At 44.4% G+C, this 24018-nt stretch overlaps 1 protein-coding gene across 2 annotated transcripts in view; it reads left to right on the top strand.

The window, feature by feature from the left end:
* LOC138447740 (complement C3-like) overlaps positions 1-24018 on the top strand; it is a 2843165-nt gene that overhangs the window by 961429 nt on the left and 1857718 nt on the right. For both annotated transcript variants that reach the window (XM_069604045.1, XM_069604046.1), the window contains exon 19: positions 15151-15236. In XM_069604045.1, coding sequence (XP_069460146.1) covers positions 15151-15236 — 86 coding nt within the window. The remainder of the gene's footprint in view (positions 1-15150; positions 15237-24018) is intronic.

Below are 24018 nucleotides of genomic sequence, written 5' to 3' on the forward strand. Positions count from 1 at the left end.
AAATGCCAATCTTTTGCGGGCTTCTGCATGCCTTGTGTGTGTGCCTCCAGGATGTGGGCTGGGACGTCTGTTCCCAATACACATCCTGGGTGCCAGAGAGTCTGGAGTGTTGTGAATGCCTGGGACCACCATGGTCCGTGATTGGTCCACGTATGATATGCTCAATTTGAGCAGCTCCCCCATTGGGTCCTCTTCGTTATGGCCCAAAGGAGATTCTGGATAAGAGAGGCACCCAAACAACCATACCATGTCGATCTCTGGAGTTCTCACTGAACGAAAGATAGGATCCAAGTATCCTGCAGCTAAGAAGCCGAATGGAGGAACCGCTGGTGACCCGCTTGAAGGTTTGGCACCCTGAGCCCGCTGTTGTCCTGTAGGACCCCTCTGCATCTGGTCGTCCTGGAAGGTCTGCGAAAACGCTTCGACCCATTAGAATAGTGGGACCAACTATTCTCGGCACCATCAACAAAACCTGCAAGTAATCCTTCTCGGAAGTGTCCCTGGGCCATCCAGTGGATCTACCAGCTTACAAAGGACCTTTGCTCTGTCTCCGCTGCTGTTTCGAGGAGACCCTCGAAACTTGGTATACTGCGAGCTCTTTGTTCGCGGCACCCTCATACCGAAGTTCGTACACTCGGCGTTCCCAGGTCTGAAGTGAGACGTGTGTGCCAGAACCGAACCATATGCGATTACTGTGTCACCCAGCCGCGGTGACGATCTTTGCAGGTGCCCTGCATTTGTAGCCCTCTTGCCCCTGAAGCCTGCTGAAGTGAAATTGGCCTGATCCATCCACCAGGAGCAGAGAAATCGCCACTATCCCGTTTGGGAATCATTGCTGTAACTTCGTCGCTGAAAGCCGCTGAGCTGCCAAATTGCTGCACTTGACCCTGCAACCGAAGTGGACTCGACTGCCGGAGTTTGGTCCGGAGTGCGCCGGGGGTCGGTGAGCAATTGTAACCCTAGCCGGTGGCCCCCAGCACCTCCATCCATTTTTATGCACAAGTGGCCCCTGGGGGCCCCTCTTCTTTCCACTGCTAGTGCGAACTAGCAAACTATTCCCAACTCTTGGAATTGACTCTTTCCTTAAGTGGAGACCCTCCTCGAATAGTGGGAACCTATTCTTCATCGCCTCACCCACCTTCCTGAGCTGCTACAGCCCCCTGAAGAGACCCCGTTTTGCCCATTGGAACTACCGCGTGCGCTTGCATTGCCTGTACTTTTCAGCATTAGGCTCCTCTCTTCTTAGGGACTGGACTGCCTCTTAGTTAGGAGTGTGTTGGATGCAGAAGGGGCTAAAGACTACTTGCACTGCCTGTTTCCTTCCCTTTTAGGTTGTGGACCCATTCATGCATTTAACCCTTTAGACCCCACTGGTCTTGTATATATGTATTCTGATAGTGTTGTGTTGTCTTCATAAGTATTGCTGTGATTTGATTTGTGCGTTTTAAACTCAAAGGCCTTGAAATACATGTATATGTATTGTTAATATATCTACACCTGACTGGGAGTGATTTGTAAGTGTCCTTTACTCTGTGTGCTCATTGAGGTCTTTCAGTCACCCTCAACCCTCCCGAGACCTAGTCTTGACCGCCGCCAAGCTACCTTGATTGGTCTGGCTTGTCCAGAAGGTTACCCTGTTCCAAGAAACTAGGCTGGCCTCCTGAACCTCTGCCCACCAGGTCAGAGTTCAGGAATCCATCTTAACAATGATGATGGTATTTATTGAGTGTGGGCCTAGCTTCGAGAAGCAACGGAGTGCTTTACGATCATAGGGGGAAGAACACAGCGAGAGAAGCAGAGAAAAAGGGAATGGGAGCTAACAGGGGAGGGCGGGCAATTGGCAGCAAGGGATCTACGAGCAACAAGGGGAGGAAACTGAGGAGCAGATCACTCAGTCTCAGATACGGTGGGGAGAGAATGGTGTGTGGGCCTAGGTGTTAGGGAGGAGCCATTCCTTGAAGAGGAAGGTCTTCAGCTCTCTCCTGAACTGTAGAAGCGATGGGGCGGGTCTGATGTTGACGGGGAGGGGATCCCAGAGTCTTGGGGCGTAGACAGAGAAGTCCTGTTTTCCGGTTCTGTCCTTCCTGCACCAGCAGAGTTCAAGTCTGTACACAACCTTACCTCTGGTGGATCGGATCTACGTTAACATATCAAATGTTTTACTGCTAGGTCAAAAACCTCGAATTGAAAACAACACATTGTAGCTATTTCTAATGCGGGTGAGACCGCCTCATAGCCCTCCCCTCAAATCCCCCATTTTAATAAATACCCCAACACAACCCCCCATCTATTTTTTCCATCTAAATTCATTGTTTTCAATTCAAGGTTTTCTACCTAGCAGTAATGCAACAGGATTTGAAGATGATACAAACTTGTAGCGTTAGCCAGTGCAGATCGATGAGGGCCGGGCTGATGTGGTTGAGTTTGCAGAGTCCTTTGATGAGTCGTGCTGCTGTATGCAGTAACCATCTCAGGAGTGGTTGTCACCTTGGAATAGGGTAACCCGTTTCCCCCATGTCCCCTTGTTGTTCCGGCTTTGAGCATCATCACAACCTTGCCGGTATCACAGCGGTAAATACGCCGGTATACCGACAACACAAATAGCGTTTCGTCAACTCGGTCCGGCGCTATTGTAAAAAATCCATAGGACTCTATGGGGCAGTATTGGCACTATTACCGCCAGTGCAAATAGCGCTGCGGTGATAGCGCTGCAAATGGGCAGAAAGTGGAGAGTTTTACCTCCAGCAAAAAGCTCCAACTTTCACCCCGAACCCGGTTTTGGGCAGAGAGGTAATGTGGCGGCAATAGCGTCACTGCTGCATTTTTACCACTCCGCCCGACCCGTGATGAGGACCTTTGTCATTAAATCTTGTGTTTACTTCTTTATGGCAGCCCAATCTGAGCCCCTTCACTCTTGTCCTTTAAGACTGCCCTCACGTGATCTTCCTAGTTGCAATCACTTCCGGTAGGTGGGTGAGTGAACTCCAAGCTTTTTGGTGAAGCCACTCTACTCGTAATTCTTTAAGGAAAAAGAGTATGTTGGACCTTCCTTCTTTTCAGGATTTAAACGGATGGGGCGGGCAGGAAATATCCTGATTTGGGAGGATTGCAGCAGTGAAGATGTCTGTCTAGCATTTCCGGTTAGGATCCCTGACTCAGATTTTCGCACATTGCAAAGAAAGACCTTCAGATTCAAATGGGGGACCAAACGTGCAAGAACCTCTAAGAAGGTGTGGATGAGGCATACAGGGGTGGGAGGCCTGGGAGGCCCGGATGTGTTGCGCTACAACCTGGCTGCGCAGGTTTCCCACATGGTCACTTAAGGTGACCCTGCTATGCAACCAGCATGGAAAGTCATAGAGCAGGCCCAATCAGTGGTGAGGCTAAGTCACCTCCCTTATGTTAGCAAGAGATCCCTGGTCTCGGCCCACGGTTTGACACTCCTGACCACCACTAGTAATACACTGTACTATTAGGGAATGGCGCTTCGCAGGTGGAGTATGACTTGTGGGTTGGGGCCACTCACACCTGTTTGGAATAATCCAGAGTTTTCGACAAGGGTGTAATGGTAGGAGTTTTGTAATTACTATTGTTAATCTATTCTCCTTTGATGAAAATGATTTTGAATCAAATAGAATACTGAATGGAATAATGTATTGTTCTTTTATATCTTAAATAATTTTTTTGCATGTGTAAAGTTTTATGTTAAAACTATATCACATTAAATAAATAAATAAAACTGGGACATTCTGGTGGCAGATAAAATTACAGCACTTTGTCTGGGGAGATACAATGCATATTTGTCTGGAGACCCTACATTGACTTTGCAGAACACTGTACAGCGATAGTGGGTAAGCCCCTACAGATTAGATACTTTGCACTGGTGTAATGAGACTGGCTGGGAGAGTTGTTCCTGGGTTGCATGGTTGGCCAATGGTGTCTTTATATGGGACTAAGGGGCTAAACTGCTTCTGCTGCGCAGGAAATAGGTCACTTGGTGGTATCCCTTGCCTGGTTGCCTTCTCGCAATGTGATACATGTAATTTGATCTTATTGAATTGTGAATTATGTACGCATGTATACGTCTTTTCCCACAGTGCGCTAAATAAATGTTTTTTATTAAAAGTACCTTTTGCTTCAAAGCGGTGTCTACTCAACCACACTTTGAGCCTGATTTACAAAAATGTTTTAACATGGGAAAGTCCCATTGAAAACATTTTTGTAAATCAGCCTCTTAGAGGCCAGATTGTATAGGAAGAATTTCACTTGATTACTCTGCTTCTTAGAAGACCATTATCACAACCTCACCCACTTGCTCTTGTATTGAGATTGGCGGATAGTTTTCTAGCTACACGAATAACCATAATGTAATCAGATCGTATATTAAGCTGTATCAGAGTCTTCTCTTCAGAACAAGCCACTAAGGGAAGTGACAGAAGAGAGGTGTGCAGAACTGGAGTCCACTGTTGTGAAATGAGATCCAGAAATGTAGGCTGATGGGGAGCTGGAAATCAGAAACTTCTTTGCCAATCTGGGGCAATCAGTATTGTACTATAACAGCGTGACTTCTTCATCTCGTGCACTAACTTGTGAATGAGAAAAATGGAAAAATATGAATGTTCTTTTCTGTTGGCTTAGTCCTTCCTCTGACAGATTCTGACCCAACTTCAATGAGCACACACAACGCTGGACGTGACAACTGGGGTGGGATATATATGGGGCATTTAAGCTCCATAACCTCAGTTCCACCTTTTTCTCTAGCACACAATAGCTGTGGGGCTGCAGAACAGCAACAGGTGAACAAGCTATCCAGCATGAGAGGTAGGATAGAGGGCAATGAGGAATCAGTGGCAGGAAGCACTTAGCCATCAGAAAGAACATTTCTGAGAGGTACAAAATGTGTTCTTATAACAGAGTCCCTCCTCCCACAAATTTCTCAATCTTAGATAGACTCCCATAACATTACGGAATCCTGGAGAAGGGAGGTTTGCAATAACAATCACATAGATCCGAAAACTCTGGTTCACTGCCCACACAAAACAAGAGTCCTGACCAGACAAAGCATCCAAGGAGAAGTGCTTAGCAAACATGAGCAGTGAAGCCCTCATTTCCCTTAAAAAGCTCCAAAAGTGAAACACCTCTCTGCAAGGCAGAAATTACCGTCAGACCTCTGGGACTTGAGACCTTCAGGCAAATCTTTTAGAGCCAGATCTTAGACATAGAAAGGCGGATGACGGTCCACCTAGACAGATTCTGCTTGGTAACGGCTCTTCCTGCATAATAAAAAAAAAGCTGCCCATCTTTTATCTGCATGTCATTGAGAGACAAAGAGCTGAGAATGCACTTGGCATCTAGCTGATAAAACCTCTCCTTGCCATTGGATGGACAAGGTCGAGCATAGAAAACTACTGAATCTTCTGAGAAATAAATAAATCCAACAATGTTGCTTTCAGGATGGCCAGCCTCCCAGTTTGCACTGAATTCTCTAAAGGACTGAGGAGTTTTGGATTCCTCCCTCGCCTTTTGCCTTCACAGACAATCTGGAGCGAGGACAGGCTTGACCGAGGTTTCCGCACCAAAGATAGAAATCACACAAAGGACTTTCCCACCCTGGAGGGCAGGGGAAGATCTAAGAAAGGACAAGGAACGCTAAAATGGCAAAAAAAGAAGAGGGGCCATTTTGGTAAAATGAACACCCATGGGTGCCTTTACCAGGGACTGTAGAAACAGCCCCCGGTAAAGGTGCACCGAATTAGTAAAAAGGTTCACTGCCACCAGCCATTAAGGTAAGCTTGTCCCTGTAACAAAAATGTTACTTTTAAAATGAGGAAGGGGATACATTGTATCTCCCCAGCACTCCACATAAGGTGCGGTGTGCTGCTCTCACCTAAATAAAGTTTAGAGAGGATAAAACATCAGTTCTATTCTTGTGAACTGTAGTAGCCCCTCAACCTCAGTGGCACCCTCCTCTGCCTCCCCGGTATTCATGAAAACCTCAGCCTCCTTGAGCGTCCGGATAATCCATCTCCTTCCCCGGTAAGGCGAAAGTGGAGTGCAGTAGGAAACGCTGCCCTATAAGAAACCTCCTTAATGCACAGCCACTCAGTCACTGGTCGGAGCGCTCTTTGTTTCGCCAAGGTTGTGGGGGCCAAGTCTTGGAACAACAATAGTGACATGTTCCGGAAGGAGATGTTTGTCAAAGTACGGGCTGCTGACATTATGTTCTCCTTCACCAGGAAGAAGTGTACACTTGTGAGAACATCTGGCGGCCTATCGTGTGCAGAGGAAGTCCTGGTTCTGGTGCAATGTGTTCTATCCAGTTCAAAGGCCGAGTCCTGAGGTAACTTCAGTAGGAATCGAAAGAGGTCCGCCACGAAGGCAGGAAGTTTGTCATCCCTTACCCCCGTAGAAACGTCCCCGGATCCGAATATTATTTCTGCAGGAACGGTTTTCCCCATCCTCCTGCTTGTCTTCCAGGGCATTACAGCGCACCTCGAAGGCCTCCAGTCTATTAGAGCACTCCTTCACCTCATAGGATTGCTTGCACAATGTGTCCTCAATTTCATAAACCCGGTGTTTTGCCTCAGAGACCCTCTTATCTAGTGCCAGGATCCTATGCGAGTTCTTATGGATTTCCTTGTGAATTTCCGCCAGAAGTTCCTGAAGATCTGACTTAGTGGACATCTCCGTTAGTATAGCCGGAAGGGGATCAGCCCTTGGCACCTGGGCCGTCATCACCTCAGGGAGCCTATTTTTGTCAGCAGGTTGCAGCATTGTAGAAATATCTCCTTGCTTCCCCGGCATATGTGTTTTAGCCATCACGGCAACAGGAGACTAGGGAGCCTGTGCATAGAGCTGCTGAAGGCACAAAACCACCGGGGTCGCCCTTTCCCAGTAACTCGTCTTTTCCCTTCCCAGGACCCAGCTGTTAGCATGCCACCTGCAGCCCACAGGAGTCGATGAAGCTGTACCCCCACCAGCCTGCAGGCGATCACAAGTCTTTCCCACAAGCACTACTTAGCAAGAGAGGCAGCCACTAGGAATGCCTCAGGTGTTTTGCATAGGAGAGTGGTGAGAGACATGAGGCTAATGGTGTAGAACAGTAGAATGAGATGTATTTAGATGTGAGGCACTGTGGTGCAGGTTGGTCCTCCTAAGTGCTATGCCCACACGTTATTTAATTGCAAGGCACCCCACGGCAGGGTCACTGCCGCTAATTAACTCGGGGTATACGAAGGGCGCAGGTTGAGACGTCCACCTACAAGCTCAAGGACAGCCGCGGGCTCCAACTATGGACTGCTACACCGTTTGAGTTCTAAGCGCTAAGGCGTTGCTATAGGATAGGATGTTGTACACGGTTATTGCTGCCACCACTCTGTATGTTGCCAGGGTGCTGCTTAAACAGGAGTTGCACTTATTGTGTGCAGAGCATGTTAAAAGGATCCCACTCAATTTTGGCAGCCCACGTGGCAGCGTCTTTGGCATCAGCAGAACACTCCCCTATTACGAGGTAATGCAGAGAAGACATTTCCTTGGAAAGAGTTAAAAGCAGATTGCTGCATGGAGGTCTCCAGAATCTAGCTACCAGCAGATGCAGTCACAAACTTGTTAAAGGGCACATCATAGGAGTTCAATGGAGTCACCTGCCATTATCAGTCACATTGGGGACCACTCCCGGATATGATTGAGTGCAGTTACTGGTTTACACACTGGCTGGGCAACAAGGGGCATTGTAAGGGTCACTCACGTGTGATCAGCAGGCTTTCGTATTGTGTGTGCCTCATCCGGTCACCATTGCTTGCCTCATTCCAAGGGAGGGTGCAAAGCTGTCAGCTCTGCCAAGACAAGAAAGCCTCTTAGATAGTATGAGCCAGCCTCACAATGGGGACAGCCTACACAATTGCCCAAGTATGGGCAGGCTACCTCCTTCTTTAACAAACCAGCCCAGATGAACCATGCCAGGGTGGGCCACTTACCGGCCAGCCAGTCCACGCCGTCGGGGGACCTCACGCTTTATCGGAGGAGCTGGCAGCACAAACCTGCAGGGTCAGAGTACAACGCTCAGATGTTATGAGCACCCCGCGGGGGCAAGCTACGGCCCGCTCCAATGGCCTCAGACCAGCACGCTCCTTCATGAGCGCACTGGCGGCCCGGTCCCCCGCAGAGTTGATGCCTAGTGTTAGGTAAGATTTTCATAGCAATGATAAATCTTCCTGACCTGTGTCAACCACAGAACGTTTTGCTTTACTGGTGCATTATTTTTCTCTATACCTCAGTGAGTGGGAACCTTTTTCCACACTTACAGAATCTTTTACTCTTTTAATGGATTTCATTTTTAAGAATCTTCATAGTGTCTTTTAAATTTTATCCTCTTTGACAATTTTTGGCACATACTGCCTATTGTTGCTGGGTTGCCCTTTGGGCTCCCCCTTTTAACTTTCTCTGACTAACATTGTGAGAACTACAGTTCTCAAGGATAGAAAGGATATTGTATCCTCTCGAAACTTTATTTAGGTGAGACCAGCTTACCCCACATTATGTGAAGTGCTGGGGAGATACAATGTATCCCCTTTCTCATTTTAACTGTAACATTTCTGTTACAGGGACAAGCCAACCTTTAATAGCTGGTGGCAGTGAACCCTTAATTCTGTGCACCTCTACTATAGGCTCTCCCCACAGCCCCAGTAAAGGCACCTATGGGTTCTCATTTTACCAAAATGGCCCCTGTCATCTTTTTTTCACAATTTAAGTGTTCCTTGTCCTTTCTTGTTTCTTTGTGCGATTTCTATCTTCGGCGGGAGAGCTCGGTCCAGCCCACCCAGGCTCCAGAAATTCTGGGAAGGCAGGAAGCGAGGTAGGAGACCACAAATCTGCAGCCCTTTGTGTTCCAGTCTGCCTGCTAGAATACAGTTCAAACTGGGAGGCTGGCTGTCCTGAAAGGACTGCCAACCCCCCAGGTTTGAATATTGCAAGTCTGTTTGATTGGCTGGGTTCCTGCATAAATGTCTGAACCTGGAAGCTGAAGAGGTAGTCGACCACTGGAACCAAATCCGAAGAGGAAGATGAAGTAAACACAGCTGAGTGACCAGAGAGCCTGCTGTGTAAACAGAGCCTGCCATTACCCTTCCTTCCAAGTGACCTGGGGACTCCAAAAATGATTACCCCGAACTGAAATTGGGTGGGATCCACTAGACTCAAGATGGCCTGCATTTTGAGCCATCCCACGTTGTGGTGCGACCTTGCGGGGATGCAATACCCCAATACCCTGGGACCCCAAGCCATTGAGTGGTGCACAGTCTTCCGAATTCTGAATCGAGCTGAAACTTTGGTGGCATCCTGCTGGGACCCCAGAGACATAATTGTACTCCTATACGTCCCTCACTAGAGTGCTTGTCCTTCCAAGTGACGAGAATCCGACCTGCGATATTCATTGTTGTTCTGGCTCCTGAAAAGGGTGCCAAAACCACAGAGCTGCATTCAGCCGTGAAGAAACTCTTGCCTGGAGCCTTCTCCGTTGATCCTTACTTCAAAATCCCTTCCAATCTCTTCCATCTGCATGACAAAGGAATCCATCAACTGGGTGTTTGACTGCAGATCCTGAGGTCTCCCCCGCTGCAACTCTTCTTCTGTACTGAGGTACTGTGTTGGCTGTTGTACTTACTTACCTTAAGCATGTGTGATTTCTGTAAAGCTTTGGGGTGAGTCCTCTCATCCAGTTCACCCAGGCCCACTGCTGGAATCCTCCTTAGGTTTCTTCTCAGAAGTCCCTTGAACCTCAACTAACTTTAAAGTTAAATACTTACTTGTTTGAAAAGTCTTCCTAAGGAACTCTAAACTTCTCCTGCAACTGAGCCCTATCTCACCCTGCCTACAGCTGTCTCCTAGACCACTAGGATCCCTCTCCTGTCTCTGAGAGCACTCATGCCATAGAATTGGGAAGGGCTGGATAATTAAAGGGGTCTGCCTTGAAAAGTATAACAAGTGTTGAAAAGTGTACGTACGTTTAAAAGAGTTAGTTGGTAGCTGAAACTTTTAGAGTGAACAGTTACAAAAGTTCTTACTTACCTTGAATGTGTTCTGCCATTCTGAAAAGTATATGTAGGGTTGGTTTGACTCACCTGTGAATTAGTTGTGCATCTTCCCAAAAGTAATACTGTTGGCTTCACCTAACTATTTCTTTCAGAAAATAAGTGTATAAGTATACCAACTGGGTCTTGCTTCCCCAAAGCTGCTGTGTAGCCTGTTTAGAATAAGTCGGCCTTAGTTTTTACATACCTTAAATAGCTATGTGCTATTCTTGATAAGTGTACTGAAAGCTTTACTTAAACTGTTTCGACATTCTAATAGAAAGTAGATAGGAGGTTACTTTTTTCACCTGTGCTTTGGGTCCCCCTCTTCCCAAAAGTAATACTATTGGCTTCACTTTTCTATTCATGTTAGGATATAAATGTAAGAGTGTCCCCAATTGGGTCTTGCTTCCCCTGACTTGCTGTTAGCCTGTCTAGAATAAGTCTGCCTTAGGTTATGCTTACCTTTAAGTTGCTGGTAGCTCCTTTTAAAAGTATACAGGTTTTACTTACCTGGAGTTAGCTGTGTGCCATCCTAAAATAAGTTAAAGAGTTATTGCTTTCCCCAGTCGGTGTTCCACTGATCTGAAACGCAACTGTAATAGTATACTACAACATTAGGTTTTACCTGCCTAGAATAGCTGTGTGCCATTCTTGCAAAGTGTTTTTAGGTGTAGCTGACCTTGGTCTGGCTGGGGCAATCCTAAATTAGTGTAAAGAGTTATTGCTTACCTTATTCTGTATTCCACTGATCTGAAAATCAACTGTAATTGTATATTACACAACACGTTTTTACTCACCTAGTATAACTGTGTATTATCCTGAATAATAGTTATAGGTTTCTACTGTTCCTTGAATGACTGTTCCACCAGTAAAAGGCATTTCAATGAGTTGCTTAATTTTTATTCGGCAACTAAGAGGATATCTCCTAAATGGGATTTGAAAGTCAGGCTTGGAGGCTCTTTATCCAGAGCTCTTTGAACCCATGGACACATCTGTCATTAGTATGAAAATACGGAGAACGTCTTATTTGGTCCTTTTGACATTGGCTGTTTGTGTGAATAGCAGGCTCTCTGTTCAGCATAATCTTATGCAGTTGTTCACGAGGATACCATTGTTTTAGAAGTAATCTTTCTTTCCCTTACATAGTAATGTCTGATTTTCACATTAGAAATTTTAGTTTGACAGAACAAAGGCTATAAGATCCCCAGAGAGGTATTATATTGCGTTTTGTGGTATTCATCTTGCTAATGAATCTCATAAGGGTATTATTGCTAAATGAATTGTTTCAAGCATTGAGTGTTAAAAAGTTAGTGATATCCCCTGAGTTGTCGTGATAATCAACTAAGAGCAAAAACCTCATTGAGGATTTACCAAAGATGTTATTTGTAGTGTTCCACTAGATGTTATTTGTAGTGTTCCACTAGATGTTATTTGTATAACAGCTATTTCGACTAACCTCCATGCTTTTGCCGTCATTACTTCGCAGACACTAGTTGAAGAGCAGATCTGATCCATTTCTTTTTATAAGCCATTTTGGTTTATCCGTTATTACTTGTGTATTCCACATCCATGTAAATTCCACGTATTTGGGATTCTGACCAAATAGTATGGGGTAGAGGGTCAAGGATATGCGTTAGCCTCTGTGGAGGCTAGAGGGTTTCAACTTTCTTTTAATGTCTTCATTAAGCATTAAGCAAGTATTTTATAATAGCATAGAATAGATGCATGTTATCTGACAGATAATTCCGTGAAGTAATGTACTATGAGGGTGTAGGAGTAAGACTCGTACACAAAGGTGAGGTGGTGATTGGCTAAGACCTTTATTAATAACAGAAATGGGGGGTATCAGGAGGAAATCCTAACTAACCCTACCTCTAATAGGGATTTCCCTGCCTCAGCAAAACTAGCTAATCAAACTGTCTGTGTCAGAATGTCCAAAGTAAAGTTTGCCCTATGTCCAAATCCTAATCTATCCCTCACAAGCTAAACTCAACATAAAGTGAAAAGGGAAATGTCCCTTGGCTGTCAGCCTGGAGTCCCGCTTTGTAGTTAAAAAAAAAAGTTCCAAAAAGCTGTAGAAAAGCAAGTGAAAGTTCCACGAGACTCAAGGGGTTGATTCCCTTTCCCCGGAGTCTTTCCAACTTTATCCAAAATTATTTCGGAGTCTTTAGTGGCAAGATAGGTCTTTATCTTTACTTGGCATGTCTGACTCCCAGGGCCAGTGACAAAGAAGGATGGCCTGGACACCTTTTCCAAGCCGTCTTGAGGGGCCCAGACACGTTGTGGGCAGACCCGGCTACTAGGTACTGCGACAAGGAAGATTAGCCTGGTTCTCTCTCTCAATCTATGCTGATCTTCCTCTCAATTGCAGAGGGTCCCAGACCCTGTTCTTAGTACCACCTCCTTGGTCCACTCTCCTCCCATTTAAGGTACTTAACGTTCTTGTTTTCACTGTTATTTCTTTCTGTCTTCAAGTTCACCCACAACCTTGGTTTACTCTCTGGCCAAGGTCTCTGATTGTCACTTATACTTGTAAACTTTGTATTCTTCTTTATTACTGGTCAGGTGTATTTCCCCAATATGGATTCCAGACCCCCTTCACTTGATTGCTCTCACCGTTCTGTTTATCTGATCTCTCTTCAAGCCACAGCCTTGGTTTACTCCCCTGCCAAGGTCTGTGAGTATCACTTGTATATTCAAAGTTAGTCTCTTTATCTGGTCTCTCTTTAAGCCAGAGCCTTGGCTTACTCCCCTGCCAAGGTCTGTGAGTATCACTCATATATTCAAAGGTTGTGTCTTCATCGGGTCTCTCTTCAAGCCACAGCCTTGGTGTACTCTCCTGCCAAGGTCTGTGAGCATTATTTGTACATGTAAAGTTCTTGTTTCTCTTTGTCACTGTTTGGGATATGCTTTCCCATTATGGGTCCCAGATCCCTTTCACTTGGTGGCTCTACCCCTTGGAAGATTCCTTCTGTGCTTCGCGTTGTGCCTTCCACACCCTCTCGGTCTCCCCAACCCTGGGATTAGCCACACTAGTACCTGCAGATTCTCGGCCGTCACCCTCTGGTTGTTTGTGGGTCTCCCAGTAGCTCTGACAGCCTCTGGAACTGGAGGGTTTTTGAGGGAACGTGGGAGGGTCAAAGGGATACTGCGTTCTCCTGGAATGGTCACTACTCTCACTGGAGTCCTCCCTCCCAATGACCTCCTCCCGCTGAGCACCACCCCCAGTGGCACTATCGGGTAGCAGCCTCACCTCCTTGGCCTCATGAGAAGGGGTTTCCCCATCGAAAGCAGTGACAATACCTAAGGATTCGTCACAGTATTCAGACATGAACACACATCAAGTAGCACTGAATTGGGTGTTATACACTTTACAGTATTATAAAGCTAGTATACAAATGTTTTTAAAAGATTGTCTCCATTAACATTAGGAAACGTTTTTGAATAGCATGGAATAGATACAGATTATGTGACAAGTTATGTCACAAATCACAAAATCATGTGTAGTACTGTAGCCAGACTTTAATACACATCAAACAGTTATGAATTAGGTGTTAAAAAATAGTCAGTATTATAAAGCTTGAACTCTCCTTGATCTGAAGTATTTCAAGGACCAAAGGTTTCATCAAGATCAAAGTTCACCCTACATGTCCCAGGGGTGAGTGCACCCCGATGCTTGCCACATCCTCCACCTCATGACACTGGAGTTTACCTGGCAATCGTTTCTTGAATGGTGGGAAGGGGGACCACATGCAGCATCCAGTGCTGGGCAATCCCTCTCCTGCAGGTGCTTGGCCAGTGCACTGGGCTTTTAGATTTGATCTTATGTATCCTTAGAATGCACAAGTCTACTAGCAGTCAGGAGCTCATGACCTTCCTCTTCAAGTAATGGCCCCTCCCTAACACCTAAGTCCTATCACCTAAGTCCAATTATGCTCCCCACCTAACCTTAGAGTGGGTGATCTGCTGCACCCTGTTTTCTCCTATAGATGCTCATTGACTCCTTGCTGTCAAATTGCCCATCCTGCACCTCTCCCATTGTTGGGTCCCCTTTCCCTTGAATCCCTGCTTCCCTCACTATGTACCAGCTCCTATGACTTGTAAAGTGCCCAGTTACTTTCTGAAGCTAGGTCTGCACTCTATAAACACACTAATAATAATAAACAAATTCCAATGGTTTCTCGAAAATGATGTAGATCAAGACACAGACATTGGGCCTCATTACGATTTTGGTGGTATCTCAGCAGTAAATTCACTGAGATACCACCAAATGGAATTATCATTACTGCCACTTGGTCTGGCAGAATTACCGCCAGATTACACATGGTGGTAGGTAGTGTTAGTCCCCATTAATTGGAGTCTATAGGACGCCATGGGGATTTTGGCAGAATTCCTACCGGCAGCAATTCCAGTGGTAAATCCCCTGATTTTGTCATTTTATTTTTTAGCACAAAGGTGGGGGATTTACATCAAGCTATTAGCTGGAGGTACATCCTCCACCTCTCCGCCAAACTTGTAGTATGGCGGTGCAGAAATGTGGCGGTAACGGGATTACTGCCATGTTATCACTAAATTTTCCCACACAGCCATACTCTTAAGGAGGCCCATCGCCCAAAAACTACTGCAGCACAGGACATGGCCTATGTTGATAGACATTTGGGCATTGAATTCCACTTGGCGAACATATTCATGAGTAAATGTTGTCGTGGCTGACCTGTCTGGTAACGCAAGACATCTAGAGGGGAGAGTCACTGTGGTGGAGAGGAAAAGAGAGGGTCTCACAGGGGAGATGGCTAACAGCTTAAAGCCTCTATCAAAATGAGAGATGGGGTAAGAAATGTAGAGGCTTACAACACTGATTTGGAAATAGTGAATGTATCCAAAGGCACCAGTGAGTGTAGGGAAAGGCTTTGCTGTGTCTGTGTGCCCCGAGGCTCTGGGAACAGCAATTATCGGTCCAACTTAATGCAGCCTGTTTCAGCATTCTCTATACTCTCTTAAAATGCCTTACTGCTTGAAAGAATATGATGCTTAGAATATCATTTTCCCATCATCCACTCAAGTTCTTATTTTCTTGTAGTGACGTCACTATGCCTGTATCTGTAAGTATTCCAGATACCATCACTACGTGGGAAATGGTGGCAGTCAGCATCCGTAAGGATAAAGGTAAGAGAAAAGAACCACCTAAGCAGGCCCTACTTAGAGTGATCAGGCCCTGATGGCAGTTAGTGATGTCCAGAGTATAGATATGGTGGGCATGTCTTCGACGGTTACGCCCACACTTTTGCTTTGGTAATAGAATGACCTCAGGAAAAACTGTTGGTAGAGAGCTACATTCATATCGTTAACAAACCACCTCAAAGGAAAAGGAGGTTTTTTTGTAATGGGTCCGACCATATGGAATGCCGTTCCTTGCTATACAAATCAATTAAAGTAAAAGGAAAAGTAAAGGTATTTTAGAATATAGTCTGTGAAGATGGTGTGGATAATCAATAAACTACCCTCCATCAACTCAATTAAACTTAAGCTGGGATGCAAGATGGGGTCCTAAACATAATATACATTGGGAACGCAAGAAAGATGGTTAGTAGTCTAGGAATCCCTAATCAACATAGATAGTGTTGATAAGGACCTAGATCATCATGGTTAAACTGTGGTGAAGGCATGAGCATTGAATATAGGGTAGTGCCGCCCTACTACATCTCTTCGACAAGAGATGGAGACCAAGTTCTACGGATCTCTGGAATCAGTTCCTTATAGAACCTTTCTAATAATCGTCTAAAATTCTAAAAAATCACTGAAATCATAGTTGTTTAACAGATTTATTTCAGTTCAAAGCATCAGGTTGCACTACTGTGACACCATCTTACTTTCATGTTATTTCACCATCCTAATCTCATTTTCATTAGCTCTTAATATCTATTTTTTACATGCTCTCCTTCCCAATTCACAAATTAATCGTGCTGTGCTCTGATGCACTTTGCGAGTTCATGCTCTTTACTAATGATAGCATGAAATTAAAAAATCTATCTAAAATTTAAGCAAATATTTTGTAACATGGTGAAATAGGGATTTAAGATGGCATCTAACAGTTCAGTTTTAAAAAGGTTCTTCAATGTCACCAGTGTGTGCTCATGAGCACAGTCCTGGGTGGGAACTTCTCATAATGTATATTTTGCAACGCTGATTTTAACTCCTTATGTTTTAATGGTTAAAAATCTATTTAAGCCAACCAATGTCCATGTTTTATATTGACTATGTTGTTGTTTTTAATGTCATATGTTCTGTCCTATTTTAATTCCTTTTTATGACATTATTGTATTGTATTTTATTGTTATGTATATACAAAGCCATTCGGCTACAAGTATAAATAAATAAATAATATTACTTTCCTATTCGTCAGCGACAACTTGCATTTGGCTTCAGCACTAGCAACCAGTTAGTGGAAACACAAACAGCAACAAGGTTTTTCTGGATTGCATCATCCCACAACCAATTGATTTCCCGGCATCTATAATGTTTTTTTAATATGTTTACATGTGCATTGCCTTGTTATATGTTTTGTGGCATTGCTTATGAAGATTAGATCATCATCTAATTACAATTTTATCTATTTCCGCTTTAACGTAACGCTTTGAGATTGGAAAGAATATAGGTAGTTAGTGACCAGTGGACTTTTAGAGAACAATGGATGGCTGGTTCTAAAGAGCAGATGTATTGTGAGATGTTTCTGGGGTGATTGTAGCCAAAGTCACTTAGGATTTCTGGGGTAGTTCTTATAGAAGAACGGAGGGTGGTTGATTGATATTGAGTCCTGGCAGGTTTGAAAAAAAGAGGCAAATGCATCTGTGATTGATTTATGTTTACAAAACCATGGTTTGGAGTATTGTGGTATAGGGTGAGGGATTGGGTTTTGTTTGTGGATAGAAGTATAGCACTACCTGGTCCGAACAAGAGATTGCATTTATTGTAAGGTTATCTATCGACTGTCAGATTACAGTCTAGAAATAGGTCTAACAGGTGGCCTCTTGCATGAGAAGCACAGTTATGGTATTGTGATTTGTACCGCCCACTGCTACCACCCAAGGCAGTCTCCAGTCGCTCGCGTGGCTCTGCAAGAGAGGGGAATGGGAAGGTAAGTGGGGATAGGGTGAGTGGATAGGTTCAGAACTAGGAGGAACTGGCATCTGTGAGTGTTGTTCTGCATGTGGTTGATTATGCAAGAGGCCTCATGCATTGTAATCGTATGGGCATGATTCAGTGCTTCGGGTGTGTTGTAGTGTTTTTTGTTGATATGTGTTATGGTGGGATTGCTTGTGCACGCTGGATAGATGGTATCCATAATGTATCCAGAGTCATGGGTGGCCGTAGCTGTAAGGTCCTCCGATATCCTGGTGTGTAGTTGCATTGTTTATGATTTGTGCACTATGTGGGTGATTCACTGTAGGTGTGCTTCAGCATCTAGGGATGCCGGGTGTGAGCATCATATTGATTCTATGTTTGTTTATGAGTAGTGTTGTTGGTTCACGGTCTGGTGTAGTGGCATCATTTATGTTGGAGGAGCAGGAAGTGGAAAATGGGTTAGTAAGTCAGCCAGTTTGTTGGAGCCTCTGGCACGTCTCTTTGGTTGTCGCTTGTTGGTATCTAGCCAGGTTTTTGTTTATGATTCTTTGGCCCATCTGGTCTCCTCTCAGGTTGTTTGTCTGTGGTGTTGTTATTATTGTTGTCCCTTCGAGGTCGTCATTGACTGCTGAATAGCCAGGGTTTGAGCTTTTTCCTGAAGGTGGTGTGGTCTTCTATGGTTCTAATTTCTTTGGGCATTTTGTTCCAGATGTTAACAATTAGACGCGAGAACGATGTTCTGCCGAATTTCCTTTTTTTCATAGTGTTTTGCCTCTATTTGTAGGTCGTTGCTGGATCTTAGTTCCCTTCCTCACAGTGTAAAACCCAGTGATTCCAGTAGAGTTAAACCGTTAAGTGTTGGTGGGCATGTCCATCTTAACAGACATTGTTGCCCTGGGCACACACCCCACCCAAAATGAAAGAAGTAAAGGGTTTTAAGAGTCTTTGGTCAACTCTTCCCTTTCATTGTTATCAAAACCTATTGCTTTATATGCGGCCCCGGCAGAAATAAAAATATGGGTGCGTACTACGTTCAAATCCGCTTATAACCTTTATTCTTGCTAGAATCAGAATAATAAGCAAGCAGTGTTCTAAGGGCAACATTCACAGTCTACTATAATGGTACTTGTGCTCTAGCCCAGGTACAGAGCACTTTTTAAAAACAGCAGCCACGAGGAAGCTACACAGGGTGTAGTATAGATTCAGGACAATGATCAGTAGCCGTATAAAAAAAGGTTCACATTCCCAGTATAGACACAGAACCTAGCAACCTTACAGAATTTAAATTCAAAACTATACTATAAAGCAAAATGTTGTTTGTGTTACATCAATAGATTGTAAACTTGCCAGAGGCCTGTGACATTTAGTAATCTCTATCCTGTCTAGGATTCCTTCCACAGTAATGGCCTGCATTAAAAGAAAGAGCTAAGCAATGCCATCAGAGCATGAGAAAGCTAACATGGTCATGTGTACTATACAGTAAGATAAGATGATTTGTCCAGGAGAACAGTATCGTCCAAGGGCAGAGGAGGGATATGAGTTTCAACGTGTTGGTTCCAAATCTCAAATGAATCTACCTAATTACCTCTCCTGACTAATTCTTTATGACAATGCTCATATGGAGTAATCCACCTTTAGACCTGCACAAAAATAGCTCAATTTGTTCCTAAACCATTCTCATGAGAATGACAGATAGAGCTCTCACAGAGCCTGACATCAGGTGTGGGTAACTGCTACAAATCCCAGAATGTATATGTAAGGAGGTTCTCCCTAGAGGTAGGGGGAAAGAGCAGCAACCTGTAAGAGTCCTGAGCCAGGGATACTACACCTTACCGCACACATGCGCGAGTGTGAACCCTGGGGGGTGATTTAAGCTTTTCCCTATTGACAACCCAGCTCTAGTGGCTAGCCGTCCTATGATTGCACCCGTTTAAATTAATAGACACAGCCTCAGGTGAGTTGGATAGAGTAAAACTTCTTATTTATATAGCAGTAATAGACCAACAGATCTGCTCCTTGGTATGCCCGAGTAATATGGCTTTTGGAATGTCCTCAGTTCAATAGATACACAGACATTTAGGATTCCTTTTCTCATTTCCTCCAATAGTTCTAGTTCTCTCTAACACCTCTGAGGCCACTGGGGGGCAAGACCAGTCAAGGTGAATAAAACAATCAACAAATATTACAGTGGTTACACTTATGACTTAGATCAGTCTCCTTGTATAACTACATAACTGTTTTCCAATTGGGTGGGAGTACCTTAGAAGATCATCCTTTACATATGGTATTTAAACCAACTGTTTCACAGGAACGTGGAGCCTTTGCAAGTAAGCTTATTCTCCTCAGATAGATAAATGACCCCTTCCTTCATGAAAGGGCAATTGTGAGCAGGATTATGCACAGTTGCTAAATAAACAACTCTTTCACCTCGGTGGGAGCATTTGCGAACGAGAGTTGTCACATTTGATAACTAAACTATCCTTTCACTTCATGAGGGGCATTTGCGAGCAATATTTGTCACATTTGATAAATAAACAAACCTTCACTTCATGAGGGGCGTTTACGAGCAAGATTTGTCACATTTGATAAATAAACAAACTTTCACTTCATGAGGGGCGTTTATGAGCGAGATTTGTCACATTTTGTAAACAAACCTCTCTTTCGTTGCTGTGACACTTCCCATAGAAGTATAAATAAATAAGTAATATTACTTTCCTATTCCTCAGCGACAACTTGCATTTGGCTTCAGCACTAGCAACCACATAATGGAAACCCAAACAGCATCAAGGTTTTTCTGGATTGCATCATCCCACAACCAATTGATTTCCCGACATCTATAATGTTTTTTTAATATGTTTACGTGTGCATTGCCTTGTTATATGTTTTGTGGCATTGCTTATGAAGATTAGATCATCATCTAATTACAATTTCATCTATTTCCGCTTTAACGTAACGCTTTGAGATTGGAGAGAATATAGGTAGTTAGTGACCAATGGACTTTTAGAGAACAATGGATGGCTGGTTCTAAAGAGCAAAGGTATTGTGAGATGTTTCTGGGGTGATTGTAGCCAAAGTCACTTAGAATTTCTGGGGTAGTTCTTATAGAAGAACGGAGGGTGGTTGATTGATATTGAGTCCTGGCAGGTTTGAAAAAAAGAGGCAAATACATCTGTGATTGATTTATGTTTACAAAACCATGGTTTGGAGTATTGTGGTATAGGGTGAGGGCTTGGGTTTTGTTTGTGGATAGAAGTATAGCACTACCTGGTCCGAACAAGAGATTGGATTTATTGTAAGGTTATCTATCCACTGTCAGATTACAGTCTAGAAATAGGTCTAACAGGTGGCCTCTTGCATGGGAAGCACAGTTATGGTATGTTGATTTGTACCGTCCACCGCTACCACCCAAGGCAGTCTCCAGTCGCTCGCGTGGCTCTGCAAGAGAGGGGAATGGGGAGGTAAGTGGGAATAGGGTGAGTGGATGGGTTCAGAACTAGGAGGAACTGGCATCTGTGAGTGTTGTTCTGCATGTGGTTGATTATGCAAGAGGCCTCATCCATTGTAACAGTTGGGCATGATTCAGTGCTTCGGTTGTGTTGTGTGTTATGGTGGGATTGCTTGTGCACGCTGGACAGATGGTATCCATAATGTATCCAGAGACATGGGTGGCCGTAGCTGTAAGGTCCTCCGATATCTTGGTGTGTAGTTGCATTGTTGACGGTTTGTGCACTATGTGGGTGATTCACTGTAGGTGTGCTTCAGCATATAGGGATGCTGCGTGTGAGCATCATATTGATTCTATGTTTGTTTATGAGTAGTGTTGTTGGTCCACGCTCTGGTGTAGTGGCATCATTTATGTTGGAGGAGCAGGAAGTGGAAAATGGGTTAGTAAGACAGCCAGTTTGTTGGAGCCTCTGGCGCGTCTCTTTGGTTGCTGCTTGTTGGTACCTGGCCAGGTTTTTGTTTATGATTCTTTGGCCCATCTGGTCTCCTCTCAGGTTGTTTGTCTGTGGTGTTGTTATTATTGGTGTCCCTTCGAGGTCGTCATTGACTGCAGAATAGCCAGGTTTTGAGCTGTTTCCTGAAGGTGGTGTGGTCTTCTGTGGTTCTAATTTCTTTGGGCATTTTGTTCCAGATGTTAGCAATTAGACGCGAGAACGATGTTCTGTCGAATTTCCTTTTTTCATAGTGTTTTGCCTCTATTTGTAGGTCGTTGCTGGATCTTAGTTCCCTTCCTCACAGTGATAAAACCCAGTGATTCCAGTAGAGTTAAACCGTTAAGTGTTGGTTGGCATGTCCATCTTAAGGGAAATTGTTGCCCTGGGCACACACCACACCAAAAATGAAAGAAGTGAAGGGTTTTAGGAGTCTTTGGTCAACTCTTCCCTTTCATTGTTATCACAACCTATTGCTATATATGCGGCCCGGCAGAAATAAAAATATGGGTGCGTACTACGTTCAAATCCGCTTATCACCTTTATTCTTGCTAGAATCAGAATAATAAGCAAGCAGTGTTCTAAGGGCAACATTCGCAGTCTACGATAATGGTACTTGTGCTCTAGCCTAGGTACAGAGCACTTTTTAAAAACAGCAGCCACGAGGAAGCTACACAGGGTGTAGTATAGATTCAGGACAATGATCAGTAGCCGTATAAAAAAGGTACACATTCCCAAGTATAGACACAGAACCTAGCAACCTTACAGAATTTAAATGCAAAACTATACTATAAAGCAAAATGTTGTTTGTGTTACATCAATAGATTGTAAACTTGCCAGAGGCCTGTGACATTTGGTAATCTCAATCCTGTCTAGGATTCCTTCCACAGTAATGTCCTGCATTAAAAGAAAGAGCTAAGCAATGCCATCAGAGCATGATAAAGCTAACATGTTCACAGTACTATACAGTGAGATAAGATGATTTGTCCAGGATAACAGTATCGTCCAAGGGCAGAGGAGGGATATGAGTTTCAACCTGTTGGTTCCAAATCTCAAATGAATCTACCTAATTACCTCTCCTGACTAATTCTTTATGACTTTTATTACAATGCTCATATGGAGTAATCCACCTTTAGACCTGCACAAAAATAGCTCAATTTGTTCCTAAACCATTCTCATGAGAATGACAGATAGAGCTCTCACAGAGCCTGACATCAGGTGTGGGTAACTGCTACAAATCCCAGAATGTATATGTAAGGAGATTCTCCCTAGAGGTAGGGGGAAAGAGCAGCAACCTGTAAGAGTCCTGAGCCAGGGATACTACACCTTTCCGCACACATGCGCGAGTGTGACCCCTGGGGGTGAGTTAAGCTTTTCCCTATTGACAACCCAGCTCTAGTGGCTAGCCGTCCTATGATTGCACCAGTTTAAATTAACAGACACAGCCTTAGATGAGTTGGATAGAGTAAAACCTCTTATTTATATAGCAGTAATAGACCAATAGATCTGCTCCTTTGTATGCCCGAGTAATATGGCTTTTGCAATGTCCTCAGTTCAATAGATACACAGACATTTAGGATTCATTCTCTCATTTCCTCTAATAGTTCTAGTTCTCTCTAACACCACTGAGGCCACTGGGGGGCAAGACCAGTCAAGGTGAATAAAACAATCAACAAATATTACAGTGGTTACACTTATGACTTAGATCAGTCTCCTTGTATAACTGTTTTCCATTAGGTGCGAGTACTTTAGAACATCATCCTTTACATATGGTATTTAAACCAACTGTTTCACAGGAACGTGGAGCCTTTGCAAGTAAGCTTATTCTCCTCAGATAGATAAATGACCCCTTCCTTCATGAGAGGGCAATTGTGAGCAGGATTATGCACAGTTGCTAAATAAACAACTCTTTCACCTCGGTGGGAGCATTTGCGAACGAGAGTTGTCACATTTGAAAACTAAACTATCTTTTCACTTCATGAGGGGCATTTGCGAGCAATATTTGTCACATTTGATAAATAAACAAACCTTCACTTCATGAGGGGCGTTTACGAGCGAGATTTGTCACATTTGATAAATAAACAAACTTTCACTTCATGAGGGGCATTTATGAGCAAGATTTGTCACATTTGATAAACAAACCTCTCTTTCGTTGCTGTGACACTTCCCATCAGTTTCCTGCTAACATATGGGCCCCCTCACACTAGGCGGACACCCATCAAGTAGTCCCCTGAGTCTGGAGAGAACACCTCCCTCATGAAAACCCTTTGGTGAGCCAGGCCAATATTGACCGTTACCAAGATACCCCCTGAAACACCCGCAATGAGCGTGACTTCCGGATTGAGAGCTCAGTGAGGTGGGGCTAAGGAGCAACATCCGGCAGAGGGCCTTTAACTAGCTCTTATTCTGACATGAGCTGACAGCCTAAGTTTGTATCCAAATTTCAGCCGTAAAACATAGAGAGACCTATACAGGCACTCCTCACACTGAGGTTATCTCTAATCATCTCCCTTTATATAGCTTGGCTTAGCAGCCATCACCACTGACTGTAGTATCAGCAATAACCCCCTTTCACTCTCTAACTTTCTCTTATTTAGGATTTGACAGGCAACTGACATAAACTGTCCTGGCTGAACGCTGCCAGACAATTTTCATTTACAGTTTCAACGGCGGCACTGCCGGGTCGGCTCTGAAAACTTTTCCGCTCCTACCTCCTGTCACGGAGAGGGGAAGGGCAGACTCACGTCTGCTAACGACTGTTCCATGGACTGGCGTGAACCCATGGGTGCTACCAGCCCGAGCTGGGCTGTCAACTCCACTCTGCTGCTTGCTTCGTTGGCCCTGAATGAGGGGAGAGCGCAAGCATGCCCCGGTGCAGCCCGCAGTGGATC

Source organism: Ambystoma mexicanum, chromosome 3q (genome assembly GCF_040938575.1).
Source record: "Ambystoma mexicanum isolate Mex_15411 chromosome 3q, UKY_AmexF1_1, whole genome shotgun sequence".
Lineage (NCBI taxonomy): Eukaryota > Metazoa > Chordata > Amphibia > Caudata > Ambystomatidae > Ambystoma > Ambystoma mexicanum.